The sequence below is a fragment of the Pseudochaenichthys georgianus genome, chromosome 19 (genome assembly GCF_902827115.2).
Source record: "Pseudochaenichthys georgianus chromosome 19, fPseGeo1.2, whole genome shotgun sequence".
NCBI lineage: Eukaryota > Metazoa > Chordata > Actinopteri > Perciformes > Channichthyidae > Pseudochaenichthys > Pseudochaenichthys georgianus.
In genome coordinates, this window is record NC_047521.1 from 15,603,960 (window position 1) to 15,624,535 (window position 20,576).

The 20,576-nt window shown below is 42.1% G+C and overlaps 2 protein-coding genes across 2 annotated transcripts; both read left to right on the plus strand.

Annotated features, from left to right (window-relative positions):
- Positions 1 to 160: 160 nt before the first annotated feature.
- LOC117464807 (4-hydroxyphenylpyruvate dioxygenase-like protein) lies at positions 161 to 4,494 on the plus strand. Its single transcript, XM_034107504.2, has 5 exons — positions 161 to 1,148; positions 1,233 to 1,399; positions 1,491 to 1,642; positions 2,652 to 2,779; positions 3,003 to 4,494. The coding sequence occupies exons 1-5, from the start codon at positions 466 to 468 to the stop codon at positions 3,202 to 3,204; spliced, it is 1,332 nt and encodes a 443-aa protein (XP_033963395.1). The 5' UTR covers positions 161 to 465; the 3' UTR covers positions 3,205 to 4,494.
- Positions 4,495 to 6,796: 2,302 nt separating this feature from the next.
- On the plus strand, positions 6,797 to 20,196 carry fam53b (family with sequence similarity 53 member B). The gene is made up of 5 exons (XM_034107484.2): positions 6,797 to 6,996; positions 12,612 to 12,843; positions 13,701 to 13,755; positions 15,007 to 15,755; positions 19,155 to 20,196. The coding sequence occupies exons 2-5, from the start codon at positions 12,754 to 12,756 to the stop codon at positions 19,485 to 19,487; spliced, it is 1,227 nt and encodes a 408-aa protein (XP_033963375.1). The 5' UTR covers positions 6,797 to 6,996; positions 12,612 to 12,753; the 3' UTR covers positions 19,488 to 20,196.
- Positions 20,197 to 20,576: the final 380 nt, after the last annotated feature.

Genomic DNA, 20,576 nt, shown 5'->3' on the forward strand with positions numbered 1-20,576 from the left:
TATTTGCTTATATAAATAAGCAAATAAAATAAAAAAGGTTGAATGTTAAGGAAAACACTGATGCATTTGTAGTTGTTTAAATCGGTTATTGATTATGAATAACCGCTGATTGACCTCTACTTTGAATCTCATTTTAAAATAATAGTTTTTAATTTGGGAGCAATATTGGATATGCTAACACAGTTATGCATAAACATAATTATATGGACAGTTTCAATGGAATTGTTTTGCTATAGGCAACAGAATAGATCCATGTTTACTTCCTGTCAGCTGATTTATACGGAGACTTCAAGTACATTGCAACAACTGTAGGAAAACAGGAAACAAAGTGGGAACATATTAGACAATTATTACGTTTAAAAGTGTACAGTTTCCTAAATGAATATCGCAGTAATAAGACAGTGAAGTGGACACGCCTACTACAGTTACATATGACGCCATCCAAAACGTCACATCCAAGAAAACATGGCAGCTCTCTTGAACCGTCTGCACCATATCTCGCTCCACGTTTCTAACGCGGAAAAAGTAGCTGGCGACCTTGTTTCTAAATTCAAGTTTAGTTTGTTTGCCACCAGACTTACGGACACGTCCAGGCAGCTTGCTTTCAGAAAAGGAGCGGCTGTTTTCATCGTAAATGAGAGACAAAACCAGTGCGGTGTGAGTTTGAATGAAGAGCTACGCTTTACAGGTGCATTTGATCCACATCCGGTCAACGTGGGGAAAAACGACCGGGATAACTCTATAAAATGTCTGTACGATGCCAGCCCAGATTACCCGGTGGATTCTGTGAGCAATGTGTGTTTCGAGGTGGAGGATGTGGAAAGGTCATTCAGTACTCTACGCAATCTGGGCTGCAATTTCATGGTGCCCCCCACGACAGTTCAGGACGAGAGGGGTGCTGTCACCTACTCTGTGGTTAAATCCATTGTGGGGAATGTGTGCCACACACTTATTGACAGGACTAAATACAAGGGGAGCTTCCTGCCAGGCTTTGATGTCATTGAAAAGGACTGCTTGCCAGAGGAGGACCTGTCTTGTCCAATCACACATTTTGATCACATAACTTATGTCTGTCCCAAGAAATCAACCCACCAGGTCATGAGCTGGTATGAGAAGCTCTTCGGTTTCCAGAGGTTTTTCATTAAAAGGTGAGAATTCAAGACATACTATACTGGTGTGTTATATGTTTGAGTAAAAAATAAGTAGTAATACATTACTGTGCTTCTGAGTAGTGATGAAGATGTGGATGAAGGTTTTGTCGTGAACCACAAAGATGTTGGACTACGTCTTACCGCCATGGAGTACTGGAAATGCAGCGAAGCAGGTATCACTCTCCCCTCGGTGGACAAAAAAGAGCCTGACTGCAAGTTCGTCATTGCAGAATCACTGCCCGGACAAGGTAATAATATTATTATCTTCAATTCATTGAATTCTACTATAATTTCTAAGATTAAAACACCTGCATTACTGTGTGTTTGTACCTTTTTCAGGCAAGAATCAGGTTGACACCTTCTTGGAGCAGCATGGGGCCCCTGGGATCCAGCACATTGGGCTGTACACAAAGGACATTGTTTCCAGTGCACAGGCAATGGCTCATGCTGGGGTCCAGTTCTTCTCCCCTCCTGATGCCTACTACACGGAGGTAGGGCTGCTCGATTATGGAAAAAATCATAATCACGATTATTTTGGTCAATAATTGATATCACGATTATTAAATACGATTATTCATTGACTTTGAAAACATCCATGTATTGAACTTTAAAACAAATACAAATAATAATTTGAACAGTCTCTTTTTAAGTGTTGATTACCCTGAACGTATAATTCAACTGAAAAACCAATACAAAAATAAATTAAATAAATGATACATATATATTTAAATAAATAATATCAAAAATAATAAATAACAAGCTACTAAACGTATATAAATATGATAAATAAAAATAAATTAGATCAAATATGATATCACAACCTAGCAAAGCAAAATAATTGTTTTTTTTCGATTATGTTGTTTTCGTAATTGTGGCAGGCCAAAATCGTAATTGCGATTAAAATACGATAAATTGCACAGCCCTACACGGAGGTATGACTGACTTTTACAGAACTGCACAATCCCATATTTGCCATAACAAATAAGCTAATACTGACATGATAAATGCAAGAAATTGGCCACGTTTTATTCAACAAGTCAGCAAATTATAATGTTGTAATAAGTGTGTAATCAAATAAAAATTACACACACACAAGATAGTTTAGGGTTGCCTTTAAAATATTAATTTGCAGAGCGGTACCGGCTTATACATTTGCAACTCTAACATTTAAATGTACACACCAAGTAAAGCACCAATAACCAGCAGCACACCTTTTTACCAGTACACAGCAGGTTTAGAGATTAGAATGTTGGTAGTCTTCAACATCTTTAAGTCCGACTGCAAGCCTGACTTTGAATAATAGTAAATACAAATTGTTTATCTGGGTTTATCTGTGGGGTTTCTGTTTGACTTTCCTACTTGGTGTTTTTTTTAAAGCAGTTTCTGTGCCTGATTATCGCTTTTTTGAAATGGACTGTAACATATACTGGTTATATTTGCATATGTGTCATCTTCTATGCTAGTTATCAACTGCTCTACATATCTTGTGTCGTGTGACAGGTTGGAAAACAGCAGGAGATTGAGGAGGCGGGTCACAGTCCCCAGTTGCTGGCGCAGAATGGCATTCTACTGGACACGGACCTGTGCCAGGATCCCTTACCACAGACAACATCCAGTGATAAGAAAAGGTGAGAGGCCATCTTGCAACACTTTCTAAATATAGACATTTTATTCATTGGGATAAACCCCTTGAGATGCACCATCTCGTTTTCAAGGGGGTCCCGAGAATAGCCCATGCATCACATTTTAAGTCATTTCTTGGATACATATCAGGTCAACAAGGTCATTTTTCAGTATCTTCGGTGACCCAGTGAAACAGGTTGTCCTTACCTTGGTATTTTCTGTTTCCAGACACCTCCTCCAGCTGTTCACCAAGCCACTCTTTGCAGAGGATACCTTCTTCCTCGAGCTGATAGAGCGAAGAGGGGCCACAGGTTTTGGCGAGGGGAACATCAGGGCCCTGTGGAGGTCGGTGCAGGCGCACATGGAGAATCAAACAGTGGATTCTCAAGGAGAGGGATCCAAAAAAACGATGCAATCTGGCCAGTATTAGTGAATGTACATGTTTTTAAAAGGGATTTATTTATCTGCTGTTTTTGAACAAATCTATGTGAGAGGACTTATTTGGTGAAAGAAACGTTATTTGGTGAAAGAAACGTTATTTCAGTTTATGAATCAGTTACTCACGTTACACATTGCACTGCTAACAAGTACACTATTTTGTATTGATATTTGTCTTTGAACATGACTCCTACTGTTTAAAAAAACGGCACTATGAACCAAATTTTACAAAAACGGATTGTACACATCTACTTGAAATTTTCCAAAAAAATGCACTTCCTGTAGCGGTAACCAAAAAAAATTGTTTTTACTCTGTTTTTACCGACTGAATTCACAGCAACTGTTCCTCAATAAATCTGTTACTCACAGAGTAGTGAAGACCAATTACTGTCCTCAAGATAACGTGCTCTTTGTTTCTGAGAATGCGGTCGGGCCACATTTCAGAAAAAGAGCTCTTCAAATGTCCTAGCTCTTAGGTAAACACCAGTGAGCAGAAAGTGTGTACTTATGCATAGTACTGGAACAATTGTATTCATTATTAAAAAAAAAATACTGCTGTACTAACAATCAATGAATGTAATATACATTACATTGTTGTGCTGCTAGTTAGGTTTAAGTAAAATATCAAGATACATGAAAGGGATATTGTAAATACAATATTAACAGGATTTGTATATAATATGTAAATGCATTGATAATAGTTCTATGATTTAAGAATAATGTTATACACTTACAGTGGCAATTGTAATTATTTACATTTTTTCTTTCTTTTTTTTTTAAACGCCATGCTGCATTTTGCTAAAAATAATATGTTCTAATGCAGGACTTGATGTTTTCACTGTGGTACTGCTAGTTTTTGTTTTTCTTTAATGTGTACACTGGTCATACTCTGGTCTTTCCAAGAGGCAGATACATAAATAAAGAAGAGCTTTTGCTCTCAGGGCTCCTAGATTCTGTTTTATCTTTCAAAAAAAAATTCTATATCTGCTTTTCTGTGATTTTATTTACGTTTTATAACATTTCGTTTATTTTACACTAGTTTTATGTGCTTAATTTCCTGCTTTTAGTTAATATCATTCTCTGTTTACATTCATTTCAGGTTTTATTTGAAAGCACTTGAGTTAGAAATGTGCTATAAAATAAAGTGTATTATTATATTATAATCACTTCTGCTATTGTTTATAAACAGACTGAATAATGACCACTTTATCATTAAGTTCACCTAACATCCTACATGTTCCCACATACAGAATGTAACATGTAAAAAGTTGGCTGATCTGAGATAATAAGTTATTTCATCATTTAAACATCAAATGACTGACTAATCAATTAAACGTAGCTCAACGTCTCTTTTTCTGAATGCCTCAGCCACACAGTCACTCATGATGAACTGTTACTGGAAGAACAGCTGCAGAGCTTTTAGCAATGTGCATGCTTTGGCAAAAACACTGATTTAGGGCTTCTTAGAAGGCATCTCCAAACCCACAGGGATGTGCCAGTTCAATGAACTTGGCTATAAACATTATAGGCGAGGATTAGAGGGCAAGATGAGAAGCAGTCAAATTGAAATGGGGTTCCATGAAAGCCATATGCTCTCTTTGTGTGACTGTAGTTACAGTATCCCCCACTGAGAGAAAAGAGTGCATGTACTTCTGCATTTTGACAAGTGGTGTCAGTGTTTTTCTTCTTCTCAAGTGTCATCCTCTGTCAAACGAAAGTTTTTCTGAGCAGACTGTGTAGTTGGGACTGTGCTCACTAATACAAGTTTATGGTTTATAGGAATAACAAACTAAAAACACTGCATAGATGTACTTCCAATTCAGCCTTGGAACTAATGCGTGGCACAGTTTGAACATAGTTAAACGTTTTAACTGCATCTGTTTGAAATTCTGAAAGAAAACTTAAATTATAAAATTGAGAATTTGTCAGGCATGGAAAGGATTATCTGTTCATTAAAGTTGAGAGGCCAAGGCTCCTGTAACAGGAGTCCTTTAGCCATCTGTCTGAGGCCAGTGTGAACCACAGATGGCATACAGGATGCTGCATGGGGTCCAGTACTGGGAGTTGGAAGCTGTATTCCTTTTCCATTTACTGTTCACCATATGCTAGCGACAGTCACAAAGTCAAAGAAAAATAACCAAAACACCAAAACCAAGGGCTGTTACTTCTCAAACATTTAGAAAGTATTACTTTTCAGTTCAGTATGATTGGTGCATACTGCCCCCTGGTTTTGCCATTCACAACACACACTGCCAAACTTGTTGATTTGCAGGACTTCTAATTCTTACAATGATCTGATTCAGTCATCTGTTTTTCATCTGTGCATACACATCATGCAACATGTGTATTGCTTTGCTTAAAAGCTCATGTTGAAGACTGCTAAGGAAGAGCTTTGTGTATAAAAACTAAAATGTGTCACCCCAAACTGTAGCCTATAAGTTAAGGAGACAAATCCTCTGTGCCCTTCAACACAAAAGGCAGACAGTCTAAAACCGAGGAGTACAGTCCGACAGTCTGGAGAGATTAGTGGCACACAACAGATGTTACTCCTTGATTAACAATAGTGTGTGCCAGGGGTGAGCCTTAGCTCCCCACCCCTCAGAGGCCCCCACAAATAAATTAACTAACTTCATGTGATGTGATAGGATAGGAATACTAAATTGTTGAGCTTTTTACTAGTGCAGCTTTTGGCAACGGTACAATAATATCCAGCTGCTTCCCTTTTGTGCAGTAATTGTCATGGGCTTATGTCAATTTTCTGAGGTTCATCAAGTTTAACGCTTTTTTGCCTCCAGCTGTCAGTGGCACACAAAGTAAACAGTGTCCACACACATAGAAAGGTAAACAAATAAAAATCAATCACATGTGAACAAGCTATATTGGAAATGGTGGGGTTGCAAGATAATAAACAAGATAGAAAAGTAAACACTGGTGTAACTATTCAGGAGGACTGTTAAAACATGTTCAAATGAGGAAAGGAAATCAGAACATTATACAGGCCTGGCTTTCAAAGACTAGTGTAGTCCTGATAGTGCTATAATGCAGTTGACCATATACACCTGTTTCATATTATGAATAGAGACAGCTTAACCTGTATGGCTTAATAATAGCAAAGTACATGATAAAGCCAGAGGACAACATTGGTAATAACTGTATTTATTTAGGACAAACCCTTATTATACAGGAAGTTTTACGACGGGGAACTGGCTATGTATACATATATCAAACATCTTCCTCTTTAAGTCACACATAGTTGGCAGGTTATCATGTTACACCGTATATTGTGAAAGTGCCTTGTCTATGCTCAGCTCAAACTGTGAAAAATTACTTTTCATTAATAGAGGGTGGATCAGACCACTAGTTTTAGGAGCAGGGGCGTTAGTGTAACAACACATCTAAAATAGATTATCGTTTCACTTCCTAAAACCAGAAGTTTTGACAGCTGCTTAAAACTTTGGAATAACACAAATAATGAACAAGGAAATGTAAAGATTTAGTGGCACAAATAACTTATCGGACACCCCTCTTCCTTGTCAAAAGTGGTATGGCTCGTGTATGTTGTCACAGCCTCATTAGCGTGCAATGTTGGACAGTAGTGCACTCACTGGGGCAATGTTGTAGTTTGCAGGAGCTGCCTGGAGCAGGACGTGAAGTGAACTGCTCGTCTTGCTTCCTGCCTGACGCCTTGTTTTAGTTTTCTGCTAAAACAAAACTCAACATGCTCCAGAGAAACTAACCAGCTGCCCGGTGCTGTTTGGGATACGAGGCGCTCACCGTGATGCTTGTGAGTGGTACTTTTTGGTCAAATGATAAAGTTCCTATGCTAGCTAATTTAGGAACTGTATCTGGTTTGTAAAGTGTGATGCTCCGTTGTGATTTAAAAGTGTGACTTTTACACGAAAGTGATTTTTATGCTGACAAATTGAAAAGCGACGAGATAAAAAAAAAAGTAGTCGAAACTTAACATAGCTGCAAGTAGTTAGCTTAGCAACTTTTCCTCATGTACAGCCTTTACCATGTCCCTTTTGTCTTGTCTGAGATCTTAATTATATGAATTCAGCTTAAACTCATATTTGTCGCGTTTTCCTACTTGTTATAATGTGTGTATTACCATTCATAGAATGTTAAAGTCATAATGCGATTTGGGTATGAGGGACGGTTAATAACACAAGTGTCAATACGTGTGGGTGAAGCTCAGACATGTCCATACATATTCAGTGTGTTCAAATGATCCCTGGTCTCATCCATGTTCTGTCTTTATGTAAACTTAGAAAGTATGCTTAATTTGTTTGACATCTGAAAGTCAATTTGAACTCAATCTGATTATTAGTTGGCAAGACTTGCATGCAGTTTGTAAAGAGATACGAAGTGTAGCCTACAGCATTCAAAAGGTCATTTAACTATCAAACTGGGTTTTCACTCACACATGGCAAGATAGGCTGCACATGTGTCATATGTGTTTTATAGATTTGTATAAAAGTCACAGGGCCTTTTATATTTGACACCACATTAGGACCCTCAGGACCCTTTTCTTGTATGTTACAGTTGCTCCCATTGCAGTGGAATGTTGTTGTCTTACCCTTATCTAGCCAACCTTCCCCTCAGGTATGAACACAGACTTGGCTGACATGCAATCCAACCGATTCTGCAATTTAAGTGGGATCATAAACACTAGAGCTTGTTCAACATACATTTATTATAGATTTTAAGAAGAATAAAGAGGATAACAACTTTAAAAGTACAGAAACGCCATTTTACTTTTTTTAGCATGTGCATTTAATATTTTATCATCTGTTGCTCGTGGCCTTTCTGTCGAGTTCAAAATCCTGTTTGCTCTGTAGCCTGTGTGTAACATTCTGTGAGCTCCCGTCACACCAATTTATTTGCCAAACTCATTTCCCTTTCATGAGGGATTTTGGAAAAGGGGTTTGAGAGGGACTGTTTGTGCTGGTTACTTGGACAAGCTCATTTTTCAGGGCCTTTTCTTGTGAAACTGAGAGCCATTCACCTGGAGGGTTGGCAAGCTCATCTGAAAAACAGTTGAACACTTTTTAGCTCCAGTACGAAAGAGGCTGCTTCTAAGAGCTTGCAGATGATTCATTGGTCCGTGTCCATATCACTGAAAACATGTTAACACAATGTTAATGCTCTCCAATATCCTGTTGTGTAATGCCACTGTTATTGCATTAATCAATCACAATCTGGAAAATAGTTAATGCCTTGGCTTTCTCATGTTGTTTCATGTATCTGGTCAGTTGAAATGCAGAGTGGGGGATGGATAAATTCCTGCATGGTAAACTCAAGCGTGCTCTTTCCCCTCTGCTATTAACTTTGATTGAAAGTTAATAGGGATGCCTCCACCAGATATGATTTATTCTCATGTGGGTTTATTAACATGCTAGGAGTGTTGTGTGTCTTACCCTTTGTAATTAAGAGACTTTGCTAGACCTAGCATTCAAGTTGACAACATTTCTGTCCAACTTGGACAGGTTTGTTGAAAGCCTCGATTACAGAGCTCAACAAAGCTGTTGTTCTGGACAAATGTATACAGTGCAAGTGATTATGTATGAGATGATTAAACAGCAGGCTTGCTTTAAAACGTAGGCCTCCTTGGCTGCCATGCATAGCCATGCTGAGCCTTTGTGTTTATGGTAAGTGGGCAGCTGCATGCTTGTGAGACCTTGGCTGTACCCCAGGCCCTCAACAGAGCCTGATAACTACTATTGAAGGCTCCCAGCTATGCTCATTTCTGACTATTCACTCACTGCTTTAAATGTAGAGTGTGCCTCCTGTTTGACATAGCCTAATGTCTGTGAACATGCAGACAGCTGGGGGATAGCCTCCACCTTACAATGAGTTTCATACATTTCTTTCAGTCAGTCAGCCGTGGCAAAGCTTGGTGGCACCTGCCCTTTGTGGCACTTAATTAATGACGGCACCAACAAAGAAAGTTTACGGTTTCAAAAACCTCACATTTTCACAGTGGAAATTATGCACAGTGCCGCACAAAGAAAGAAGAACTGGTTTGCCAATTTGTCAGTTGATTATCCAGTCTTCATGAGCCCTGCATGTCTGTCTGCTCTGAAAACACACCCAGCTTTATCACACGAGGAACTGTTCAAACATGAGTCCAAACACATTCTGTACAAGCCATCAATGCTAAGAACTAGTAACCTTTGAAGAAATAAGCTGACCCAGGAAATCTTTCTGTGGGAGGAGACGGCTACGATTGTACCCAGCATTCCTTTGACAAGTGGCATGGTGATGAAGAGCAGCACAAATCCCCCAGTTAGGTTTCCAGTCGGGCCGTCTCAGGTGCTCAGCAGATGCTCGGGTTACAGAGAGGGCCACAACCCAAGAATTGTTGAGAGCAGGACACATATCCGGCTGCTAATTTATGCAGGAATATCTAAGGAAGATGTCTGAAAATTCAAAGAGTTATTTAAGTCTTTATGTTTTTACACAGAATAAAGCCTCATTCAACATTTTAAACACATTTTGGGAATAGATTGTTCACAAATGCGTTCCTCGGTAGCCAATACAAGGTGCAACAATGCTTTCCAGCGTGTTGTTTTCCACCAGCTGTCCAAGTGCTATAACATGGATTAGTATTAGCTCTAATTGTCAGTCAGACACAAAGCTGCCAAATCCTTATGTAATGTTGGCCTAACCTTTGGGATTACAGTCTGAGCAATGTATGGAAAAGCTGCTCTAATTGGGGAGACAGCGCTTTCATGGGTGACTACAGTTTAGACCCTTATTTTAAAGGCTATGCTGACAGTCTTACTAGACTTGACCGCCATTTGTAAGTCTTAGAAAATTGCCATTTAAAATATACTACTCTTCTGTCTTATTCTATACAGAAAATAGATCAGGGTCTGTTCAGGATTTGAAAGTGAACCTGACTCTAAAGCAGGCCCCTCTCGCCTCTGCGGTTTCCTCCCCTCTCCTATCTATCGCTTCTTTAGGCCGCGTGATGGTTTGCTTTTTCTGACACGACAAAGTAGCGATGGTTGAAAGGCTTGTGGTGACCACAAAGGAAGTGTGGGGTGCCATCAGCTCGCCCGATGCAGCATTTTGTTGACTTTTAGGAAGGCTGCTGTCACTGCAGACCTGTTTGCGTGTGATGGAAAGCCTTTTCTAAGAGCAACGTTCTTCCCCTTCTCAGAGATTAGACTAGTCAGTTGTCATGTTTGTTGCTGCCCTGACCCAGATAAAGAGTTATCGGCCTGCAGAAGCATAGAGACACCCAACCGATTCCAAATAGTGGTCGCATCGTTATGGAGGCGAATCAAGTTTTGCCGTCTGAAGGGAAATGGCACCATTTGGGCAGAAATTCAAGATGCCTAATTTAACAGATTATTGCTTAATTTGTATCTTTGAACGTAGCAGTGCACCCAAAAGGTGAGTGCATTGGATGTGTCCATTAAGCATTTGAAGGTACGCCTTGGTAAATGGCAACACTTCTCAAGCATGTATTTTTTTTGTCACAAGTTTTCAAAGGCTGTGGGGCTAGGTTAGGCTTTATAATTGTGTGTTCAAATGATGTCATAGAGCTGAGGAATGTTTATAATTGGGTTATAAACCTCGCCCATTTAAAGCACTTAGATTTATGGGGATGAAAATGTAACGCCTGAGCATGAAAAGATGATGAATAGTGGTGATTCTGCGTGGATGTTGTTTACAGTTTAGAGTCCAAAGTGTCAGGCTAAAGTCAAGACATTTTCCATTTTCTAAGGAAGGAAAACATCATTCGTTGTTTGGGTAAACATCAGACTTTTCTAGTCTTTGCCAATATCATTTCTTTAGGAGAGTCTTTTTTTCTCTCTGTCATTGCCATCTGCTTCCTTTAGCAGGCCATTAGTGGTTCTATATAAAAGAAGAACTCCTTTACCCCAAGAAGGTCCTTATTTATCTCTACTGTGAAACACAGATCTGTGTCCTGACCTTTTCCATCTCCGAGCTTTGGTCTGCTCTTTTCTCTTCACACAAGGCATCAAGTTAAAGCTGCCACTTCCTTGAACTTCCTTGAACTTGTAGAACTCTGCTCAAACATCCTTTTGTTTAAGTTGTTTTCCTGACGTGATAAGTGTTAGTAATGGAAATCATATGCTGAAATGCAAACACCAGCTCCAGTATTCTGGCTCCCTCAGGGTCTTGTGATGCCGCCTCCCTCCACTCCCCTGCAAACACACACACACACACACACTCCACCCCACCACCTGCACCTCTGATGTCGCCTCTTTTGTTTCCCACGGTGTCGCATCTTCTGCACAGAGCACTCTTTTGTTTCACGTACACCATCTCTCTTTCCTTCCCCCTTTGTCATTCAAACAGACACACTCTGACCTTGTGAGCATCATACGTCCATCTTGTGTCAACTGCTCTTTGTTTCAATCCCCTACCTTATGTCGCCTCAAGTGGAAGTGATCTAGTAGTAGAAATCCTCGATTATATACATTTACATGTGTGGCTAATCATCCGCGTACTGTAACCGCGGTGCAGCACTAATGCGAAGAGGGTTGTTCTGATAACCGCAAGGTCAGCTATTCCCAGCCAGCCCCTGAGGATTCAATTACACAACTTTGACTTTGCTCTATTCCTCTGTGGGCTCCCGTGTGGAACACTTTGAGGAAACTCACTCTCTCAGATGACAGTTCGGACTTTGGTGACACTGCGGAGAGACCATGTGGAAGTGGAAGTGCTGTGCAATTTCAATTGACAGACTACCACGCATGGCGACATAGGCGACACCTTTGTCCCGTTTGCTCACTCACTTGAAAAGTCTAGAAGCTTGTCAAACCACTGACCTCCCTTCAATTTCCACCTTTCACTGAAGTAGATGTTGAACAGGTTTGCAAGAGTGCCAGTTAAAGGATTATAGTAACCTCAAAATGCAAACAAATGAGGCGCTTGTGCTTTGAATGTGCCTGAGAACTGCAGTAGAACTACACCTTAAAAAGTCCTTTGAGTAGCAAATTGTCAATTCCTGATGGCTTGACAGGTGGCTCTGAACAGTGTATAACTCGCTCGCTCGGGAGGAAGATAGATATAGACTGCTTGGATTTGCAGTTAGTTGAATGTCATAGCAAATGTTCCAACCATTCCTGCTCCTTTTGAAGATAATGACTTTGGTCACTATTGTAATCTATCGGCTTTGAATCCAGCTGGCATCCTCCACAACGATGAAGGCAACTGACTGTTGTTTCAGAACATGTTTGATCCTGAAAAAAAACACTTGAGTTGATTATTAGTGTTGGAGAACATTGCGTTTGCTATCCATTGAGTGTTTTATAGCCCCCACTAAGGGGGATTTGTTCTCCTCTGTTTATATGCTCGACAACATGTCAGAAATGTTCTGAATTGTAATCCTGTGCTCGTCTTCGTTTGTCTGCTCAGGATTGGGCCGAGGAGTGAAGCACATTCCTGAAGGAGTCGAGGACTGCTGTCTTAAGCTTATGAGAAAACAGCCTGCTCACACCATGCCCGTCAAGATGGCCGCCAGCTTTTCCTGCCCTCACTGGAACGACTTGGGACAAGGATGTGTGTTGCCATGGTGATCATTTTCAAGAAAACACTGGAAAAGAAGGGTGCTGACGATGTAATATCCAAAAGTACCGATTTGGGCCCGGTGAGAATTTATTTTCTGAGTGAAATGTGTCATTTTATGTTTTTATGTTGCCTTGCCAACGGACATCGACTGTGCTCGTCAACAGAGCGAGTGTCAAGGTGTTGCTCTAAATTAGGAAATTCTTACCGGCAAGTCATAGCTACACAGCAGGTTTATGGCTGATGAAATGTTCCTATTTTGACAGGTTTCATTAAGCTTACATAAGACTTTTAGCTTGCCCTTAGTCCTATTTGTTGGAACATTCACTAGTGTTGCCTGACTGAATGTCAGGAAGTGATGTCAATACGATGTGGATGTTGAAGATTGGGATTTGGGATGTTTTTGTAACAATTACTTTTACTGCTAATTCTAGTAGCTGTCCACTGTTATCACCAGGACAATCGTCATCTGAATTTCAATCCCCCGTGTTCCGTTTACTTCACTCAAAATGACAATGGAGTATTTTAGTTCTATTTGGCTGAGCAACTCTGACTCATGTTCTAATCAGCATCTGTGCAATAGAAACCTTCTCTGTGGCAGCATAGAGTGAAATGGTCCCCCCACCAATGTGGACTGAGTTTGCCCTCTCAGCCACGTGAAAATAAGTCATCATGCTCTGAGGCTGCGTGTCAATCAAAAGCCTTTATGGTGGAACCCTCCCTCTCATGATGGGTCATACTTGGTCATTGTTTCGCAACGTGAAAACATTTACTACAACTATTAAACATACAGTTTAACTTGGAAATAGGTGTTCAACTTTTTTTTTTTTTTGTAGATTTTATTAGCTTGTTAATGTTAGAACTTCCTGTACTTTTTTTGCAAACCTATTTATGTGACTTTCTGGTTTCCTGCGAGCTGACAGTGAATCTCTCTTGCAGTTCCAATCACAGACCATGAGCCAGGGGACTGCCCTTTTCTCTTGTGGACTCATGGGTAAGAGTTTGGCATCTTTTAAATCAATATACACATTCACACATACTTGCCGTTACAAACTGGACATGACGAGTAAATGTGTACTTATGTGGCAGCAGTTGTTTCGAGGGGCTTGTCCTAAATTTGAGAAATAATTGGCAGAACGGCAGCATGCTGGTCTCTGCTGCATCTGGCGGACGGTCACACTCCATTATGTGAAACATGTCTGACAGGTGTTCCTGCCCAGATGAATGTGTGTTAATGACAACGTGTTTGCTGTTTATGATAAGGCCCTCTTCGTGCTTTAAGCTGATGTTGTACGCAAGTTGAACATTTGGTTATGACTACAAAGTTGGTTTAACATGCCCTATGAGTAAGAGCCTTTACAATCTTTGTATTGTAGGATTAAATAGTATTCTGTCCTTGCAGTAACTTGGCATGGAGTGTGTAACATTGGCAGTGAACACGGCAGCACCAGTAGGTGTTGTTAACACTGCCCTTTGTTCTTCCTCCTGCCCGGGTACTGTAGATGGTATTTTGGGGATTTTATCTCCACAGCAGAAGAATAGACCTTTTGCATACCAGGAGTGGGCAGTGGCCTCGACATTTAGTATCTGACTCAGAGTTGACTGACCAATTCATTTGGCTGACCCATTCAGCAATTCAGGGAGTTCCTGTTGGTAGAATAACGTGCTTTCCAAGCATGACGCTGGTGCAGAGCCGATCAGTAGTGGCAGATAGGGAGCTGGTCTATTCAGGGAACTTGCTGATCAACAACAAAAAAACAGAGTGATTAGCTTTGGTCAGAATGTTTATGATGGGTTATTGACATTTTATCACGCCGTGCTCCAGCAGAGATGAGGTTTGATATCGAGTCAGTTAGACATTGAGCTCTGTTCCCTTTTCCCAATTAGCTGTGATTACACACTGTGACAATGCAGCAGTGCCCTGAGGACAGGACTATTGGTAGTGCCAGTTACACACTGTAGTGAAAATGCAAAGTACACATGCTGGGAATAGTGCGCTGACCCAGACTGGGGCACTCAGGGTCATGGATGTTGTCCATGTTGAGGTCGCAGTTTTTTTAGGGCAGTTGCTTCATCAAAATCAAGACCTTATATATAACCATGTATGATGTACCAACATCTCAGTGTTGATATGCAAACATAAAAGATTAAACATGAGGTTTTATATAGTCGTCAACATTTGAGTTTTCTATATTTTGTCCATCTCTTTTTTTTTTTAAATAAAGTATCTGGTCTTTTGTTGCAGAGTCGAGCCGGTGGCGTGAGCTGGGTCACAGCTGTGCCATACAGCAGAGGCCGGTGGGGACCAGCCTGGAGAGCCTGTGGGACGTCCTGCCTGAGGTGCACAAGAGTTCCGCCCACTGGGATTGGGATGTGGGCTCCACTTCGACCACAATCACCAGCTTGTTGCATGACCTCAGCCTTACTGAGGCAGCGTCCTCGCACATCACCGCCCCCCCCAGCAAGCGGCAGTGCCGGTCCCTGTCTTGCTCCGATGAGCTCGGTGGTTGCCGCTCGACCTGGCGCCCTCAGGGCTCTCGCGTGTGGACGACGGTGGAGAAGAGGCGGTGCCACAGCGGGGGCAGCGTCCAGCGGGTGGGGAACGCTCATCTGGGCTTCCCGGCCATGCAGCGCAGCTCCAGCTTCAGCCTGCCAGCCCGCTGCAACACCCTGGAGCTGCCCTGCTTCACCCAGCTGCCCTCTGCCTTCACCAGCCTGACGCCTTCCTCCTCCACCATCCTGCTCTCCGAGCCCCCGGCACAGCCCCTCTACCTCTCACATGAACAAATCTGCCTCCCTGAGCCTCGCGGACCCTCGCCAACCAGCTCACCTGACTCCACCCCAGAGCTGGAGCGCCGTGGTGGGCAGGGGGGTCTGGCCCGGAGTCGCTCACAGCCATGTGTCCTTAATGAAAAGAAGATTGGTGTGAAGCGTAGACGACCAGCTGACACGCAGAAACAGAGGCCTTCTTTGGACCTGGCCAAGATGACGCAGGTTGGTATTTTTAAGAGTTGTATTGACAAACAAAGAAATAGTTGGCATCATATTTCATCAGGGTAATATACTCTTATAATAAATATTGCAATCTCTGCCAGTAGGTTGTTAAATATAAGCAGTACACCTCCTGTTTAACATCAATTACAATTTAAACTGCATATTTAATATTGCAACTCCCCTTTTATGTGCTCCAAAAGATCAGTGTCAAAAGAGACGAGACCCTCAGGAAATAGTGGTGCCAGCTGGAGGCTCTGTGAGCTCCATCAATCTCGCTAACATTAGCGCGTTATACTACGCTGTTGTGGCAACTTGCTCCTTCCGTGTTGGATAAACAAATGCTTCAAACTAAGGTCACGCCATTGTGTCTGTTCTCCCTCAGCACACCTCAAAGTGTTTCTGCAGGCATCGTCATTAAATGCAGGCCTGTTCTGGGTCACATTCCATTATGTGGCTGCATAGTTTGCCCTCACAGAAATGGAAAGCACCAAGCATACAGTGCCTTTTGAAAATGCTTTCTGGGATAGAGGTGATTTGATCAAAGCAGGAATTAAGAGGTCACTCAGATGATCACAAGTTTGTATTCATAGACGACTTTATGTAACTACTAACTGGATATGATCCATTTCTGAAATCAGACCTGTTTCAACAGACAGTCCGTTATCTGTCATCTCCCCATCCTGGCATAAATCTGTCTCTTTGCCCCACAAGCTCGCACTCACACATAGTTAAGTTTCACGTCGATTTGTGGATCATAAACACAGAGCTGGACCCTGTGAGAAAGTCACCCAGAGTTCAGCAGTCTTAACAACAGCGCCGCTGTGACACGACAAGCAGACGCCACACACACTCCAAACAGGGACGAGGTCAGCGTGGAGAAAAGAGCCTAAGGCGAGGCAACTAACAATATTTTCACAGAGAAACGTCAGGGTGCTGAGATTGTTAGCTTAGCAGGTCTCCTGCTGTTTGTGCATTGTGTGCTCTGTTCCTCTATTAAAAGGAACGGCTGGTTTTACTGCATCATATAACTTCTCATGTTACTCTGGTAAAGGGGCTAGCCCAGGTGAAAAAGGCTTCCAGATATGTTGAACCAGTTACTAAAATAGTTAGTGCTGATATGTCTACAAAAAAAATCAACAAACAACTTTTTTTAATGTTTTAAATCAATATCAAGGGATAATGTCTCAGCTTTGCAAGTTTGAGCTTCTTAAATGTGAGGATATGCTGCTTTTTGTGGTCTTTGGTTAGCGAATTTAATATTTTCGAGATGAGCGTTCCCCACCCGCTGGACGCTGCCCCCGCTGTGGCACCGCCTCTTCTCCACCGTCGTCCACACGCGAGAGCCCTGAGGGCGCCAGGTCGAGCGGCAACCACCGAGCTCATCGGAGCAAGACAGGGACCGGCACTGCCGCTTGCTGGGGGGGGGCGGTGATGTGGAAAAAAAAAAAGCTGCTGACAAAGTTGTTACCTAGCTGGGGCGCAACTTTCAATAATTTACTCTTATTTTATAGACTAATCTAACTTGGACTGATGTCAATGGTCAATGGACTGATAATTAAACGTAGAAGTCTAAAGGGTGCATCCGTTAAGTTTCTAAAATTCACAATGGAAAATATGCTCACTTGTGATGACTAAAGTAGCTCGCACTAAACTCGAGGGCTTCCCATGCGTCACCATATCGGTAGTCAAAGTCACCTTACTATTCAATGACTGCTCACAGTGCTGAGTGTGTCTCTAAAGTGTCCTCTCATCCCCCCCGCCACAGCGGTGTAGTTTACCCCGGGAGAAACTGCTACCCTCTGCGTGGCTCACTGCGGCTCCATGAATGTCAGGAAGTAGAGCAGCTGTGGCAGAGGTTATGGATCGTAGCACAGGGGAGATGTGTGTTGGGTAAAGAGATATTGATTTCTGTAAATTCAGCTCGGAGGGGGGGGATCGCTGCCACAACCCGGGCCTCATGAGCTATTGATCAGCTCGTATTGACGGAGAGTCAAGGTCAGTATGGATGAGGAGTCTGATCTCTTCTTCATTTCAGTCAAAGAGAGAGAAGGTGGATAATAGTAGCAGATAAAGTGGACACCAACAGCACTTATTCATGACCCGCATTGTAATGTGGAGGAGTAAGTTGTGTGAGGACACTGGGAAACTCTTCTCCTGCAGAACATCTCTGGTGTAAGATAGAGCTGTACTGGGTCTAGTTAATGTCGACACTGTTTTGCCACAGTCCAGACGACTCGTAGGCTTATCAGTTGGGTCCCATAGCCTGGGCCAGAAATCTGACGGTGGAGACGGTGAAGTGCTAATGCAGAAGAAAGCCATCTGACACTGACCTGGTGCTGACAAATGTACCCGCCTGACCAGAGCCAAGAAAAACAGCGGCCCCCATTTGATCTACCGCTGCCCGGTGCAGAGAGATTTCCCATTGCTGTTGGGTCAAAGACTTGGATCATAACTTCTCATTGGTCGATGTTAACTAGGTCTTCAAATTCAAGTGTCTAATCGTTCAAAACCTGAAGGTGTTCAGTTAAATATGATAGAAAAGCAAGACCATTCCGTATTTGAGAGACTGAAGAAACACTTGGTGTTGCAGCTCTTTTATAAACTGAATCCCTTCTGGCTTCTTAACACTTTTTTTGGACACAATCATAAGGTAGGCGATGACACTTTGTGCCCTCGGAGGATTGATTATTTGCAGGCGCAGTTCACAAGTGCCACACAGAGGTTTCACAGAGGCCCTATTCTCCTGTGTCCCTCTGGCCCAACACGGCAGTGGTGAGGCAGCTGTCCTGTCCTCTCCACATTAGCTGTACAGTTCGGATACGCCTCTGTCATAAAGCTTTCCACTCCAGCACGCACAGCTGTCACAGGACTCGCCTGCAGCAGCGCTCACACATGTGGACTGGCCTAAGGACGTTTTCTGGGTTCCCCACATGTATGCTGGCCTTTCACGAGAACCGTACAATGGACACAGAGTCAAAAGGCCGACATGGGTGATGTCTGCCCTCTGGGTATCTGGCCACTTGTCGGACCTCAGATCCCATAGTCTCGCTGGTCCAACCACCAGTTGCTCCTGTATATAATGCAGGCTACATTTAAATCTTTTTCATACTACTGTGGGTTTTGCCCAGTGACCAGCTCTGACCTCACTGACTCACCCACATACTGTATGAATACAGTAGAGCGATTGTTTCCATGGCTGTATGACTTAAGTGTTTGGACATGGGTCATAGACCAAAAAGAAGGAAATGTTTTTAATTATCTCAGCAAATATGCCTTAAGCATACACTATGGGCTCATACTAGATCAAAGATCCAACATGTGTTTAAGTGTACGCTTGTGTCATTGAAAACAGGAACTTTATGATTCTCCAAAAATAAATATCTTTCTTTACTTCCACAGAAACTTCGGAATTTCCACAGCCTTAGCTGCCCTGGCATCACCGGCGAAGACGTCTGCGAGACAAGTCAAGCCCCGCCCCCTCTCAGGAGCACTGCTCAGGGCGACGACTCGTCAGCAAACAAACGTGACCTGGAGGACATTCAGCTTCAGACCAAAGAGGGCGAGATCACCGGGACTGTGCCTTCTGACCCCAACATTGAGGAGGTGGACTGGATGGCGGGGTCGACCAATGGGAAGGACAGTGAGCCTCTGTGGGCGGAGCTGTGTAGCATGAGGAAGGACGTTTATCAGCTTGGAGGCGAGCTCGACATTGAGCAAATTGAGAGGAACTGAGCTGGACTGTCTTCCTCTTGGCGGACGTTAATTTAGGGGACTGAGCTTATCACAAGGTGGTACAGTAAACAGTACTGATAGTCTTAAGGACAAAGCAAGTGGAAAGCTAATGCAGTGACCGTTCCAGCACTTGTTTGTTTCTTTTCTAAGGAGAGATTGGGGCTGAACACCCATTTTGGATGCTATGTGTAGTCAGAAGCTCAACCGTGTCTCAGGAGAACAAAGAAGTCGAGGACGGAATCGGGTCGAGATAAATGGACTGATAAATATAAAAATGACATTGTAATGTTGGCTCAGAGACTAGGGTTTTCAACATTTCTCTGTAACCCTGATTATCTTCATTGTACTGTTTGAAGAGAATTCACAGCAGGTTTGTATAAATTCTCTGCACTAGAAAGAGTGTCCGCTCCTCTGACATCCTTCAATAGCACGCGACTGATAGACATGAAGACTACTTGGAGAGCGCCCATTAGTAAAGCCCCTTTCACTCTTACTGAGCAACAAGCTGCACGCACACATAATGTAAAGTATATTGAAGAGCTTAACATTTCACACGGTAACATCAGGCATCTCTCCGAGATCCTCCGTTTGTGTGAGAGAAACTTTGTGATGCTAATAGCGTTAATATTCTTTCTTTTTACGATTTGTAACTACAAAGTTATGTAAAACATGAGCATATTTCTATACAAATAAAACAGTTCTAAATGTGTCATTTGTATTCACGTTATTTCAGCGTCTTTTTTCACAAATGTGTGTTTAGACTGAATGCAAATGTAATTATTTTACTTTGAGGTATTTCTACTTTACTTTAGAATTGTTTTGTTACTTTAACTACATCAGTTATATGTGGGTGTTCACTACAGGAAATTAAACTATTAAACACATGCTAACATGTAAATGCATCTGTAATGATTTTAAATTTCAAAAAAGAAATAGCACTGTCATATGCATACATTGTTAATGCAAGACTAAATTGTGGTATGCTACTTTTATCCAAGTGAAGAATCTGATATAGAATTCCCCTACTTCAATTAGTTGAGCACATGCATTAACAGCAAGGGCATTGTTGGAGACGTCTTTAATGCAACA

Coding starts and splice junctions, on each gene's coding strand:
- LOC117464807 (XM_034107504.2), top strand. CDS start 466: ATGGCAGCTCTCTTGAACCGTCTGCACCATATCTCGCTCCACGTTTCT. Junction 1,149..1,232: donor CAGAGGTTTTTCATTAAAAG/GTGAGAATTCAA, acceptor GCTTCTGAGTAG/TGATGAAGATGTGGATGAAG. Junction 1,400..1,490: donor AGAATCACTGCCCGGACAAG/GTAATAATATTA, acceptor TACCTTTTTCAG/GCAAGAATCAGGTTGACACC.
- fam53b (XM_034107484.2), top strand. CDS start 12,754: ATGTGTGTTGCCATGGTGATCATTTTCAAGAAAACACTGGAAAAGAAG. Junction 12,844..13,700: donor AAAGTACCGATTTGGGCCCG/GTGAGAATTTAT, acceptor TCTCTCTTGCAG/TTCCAATCACAGACCATGAG. Junction 15,756..19,154: donor ACCTGGCCAAGATGACGCAG/GTTGGTATTTTT, acceptor TTACTTCCACAG/AAACTTCGGAATTTCCACAG.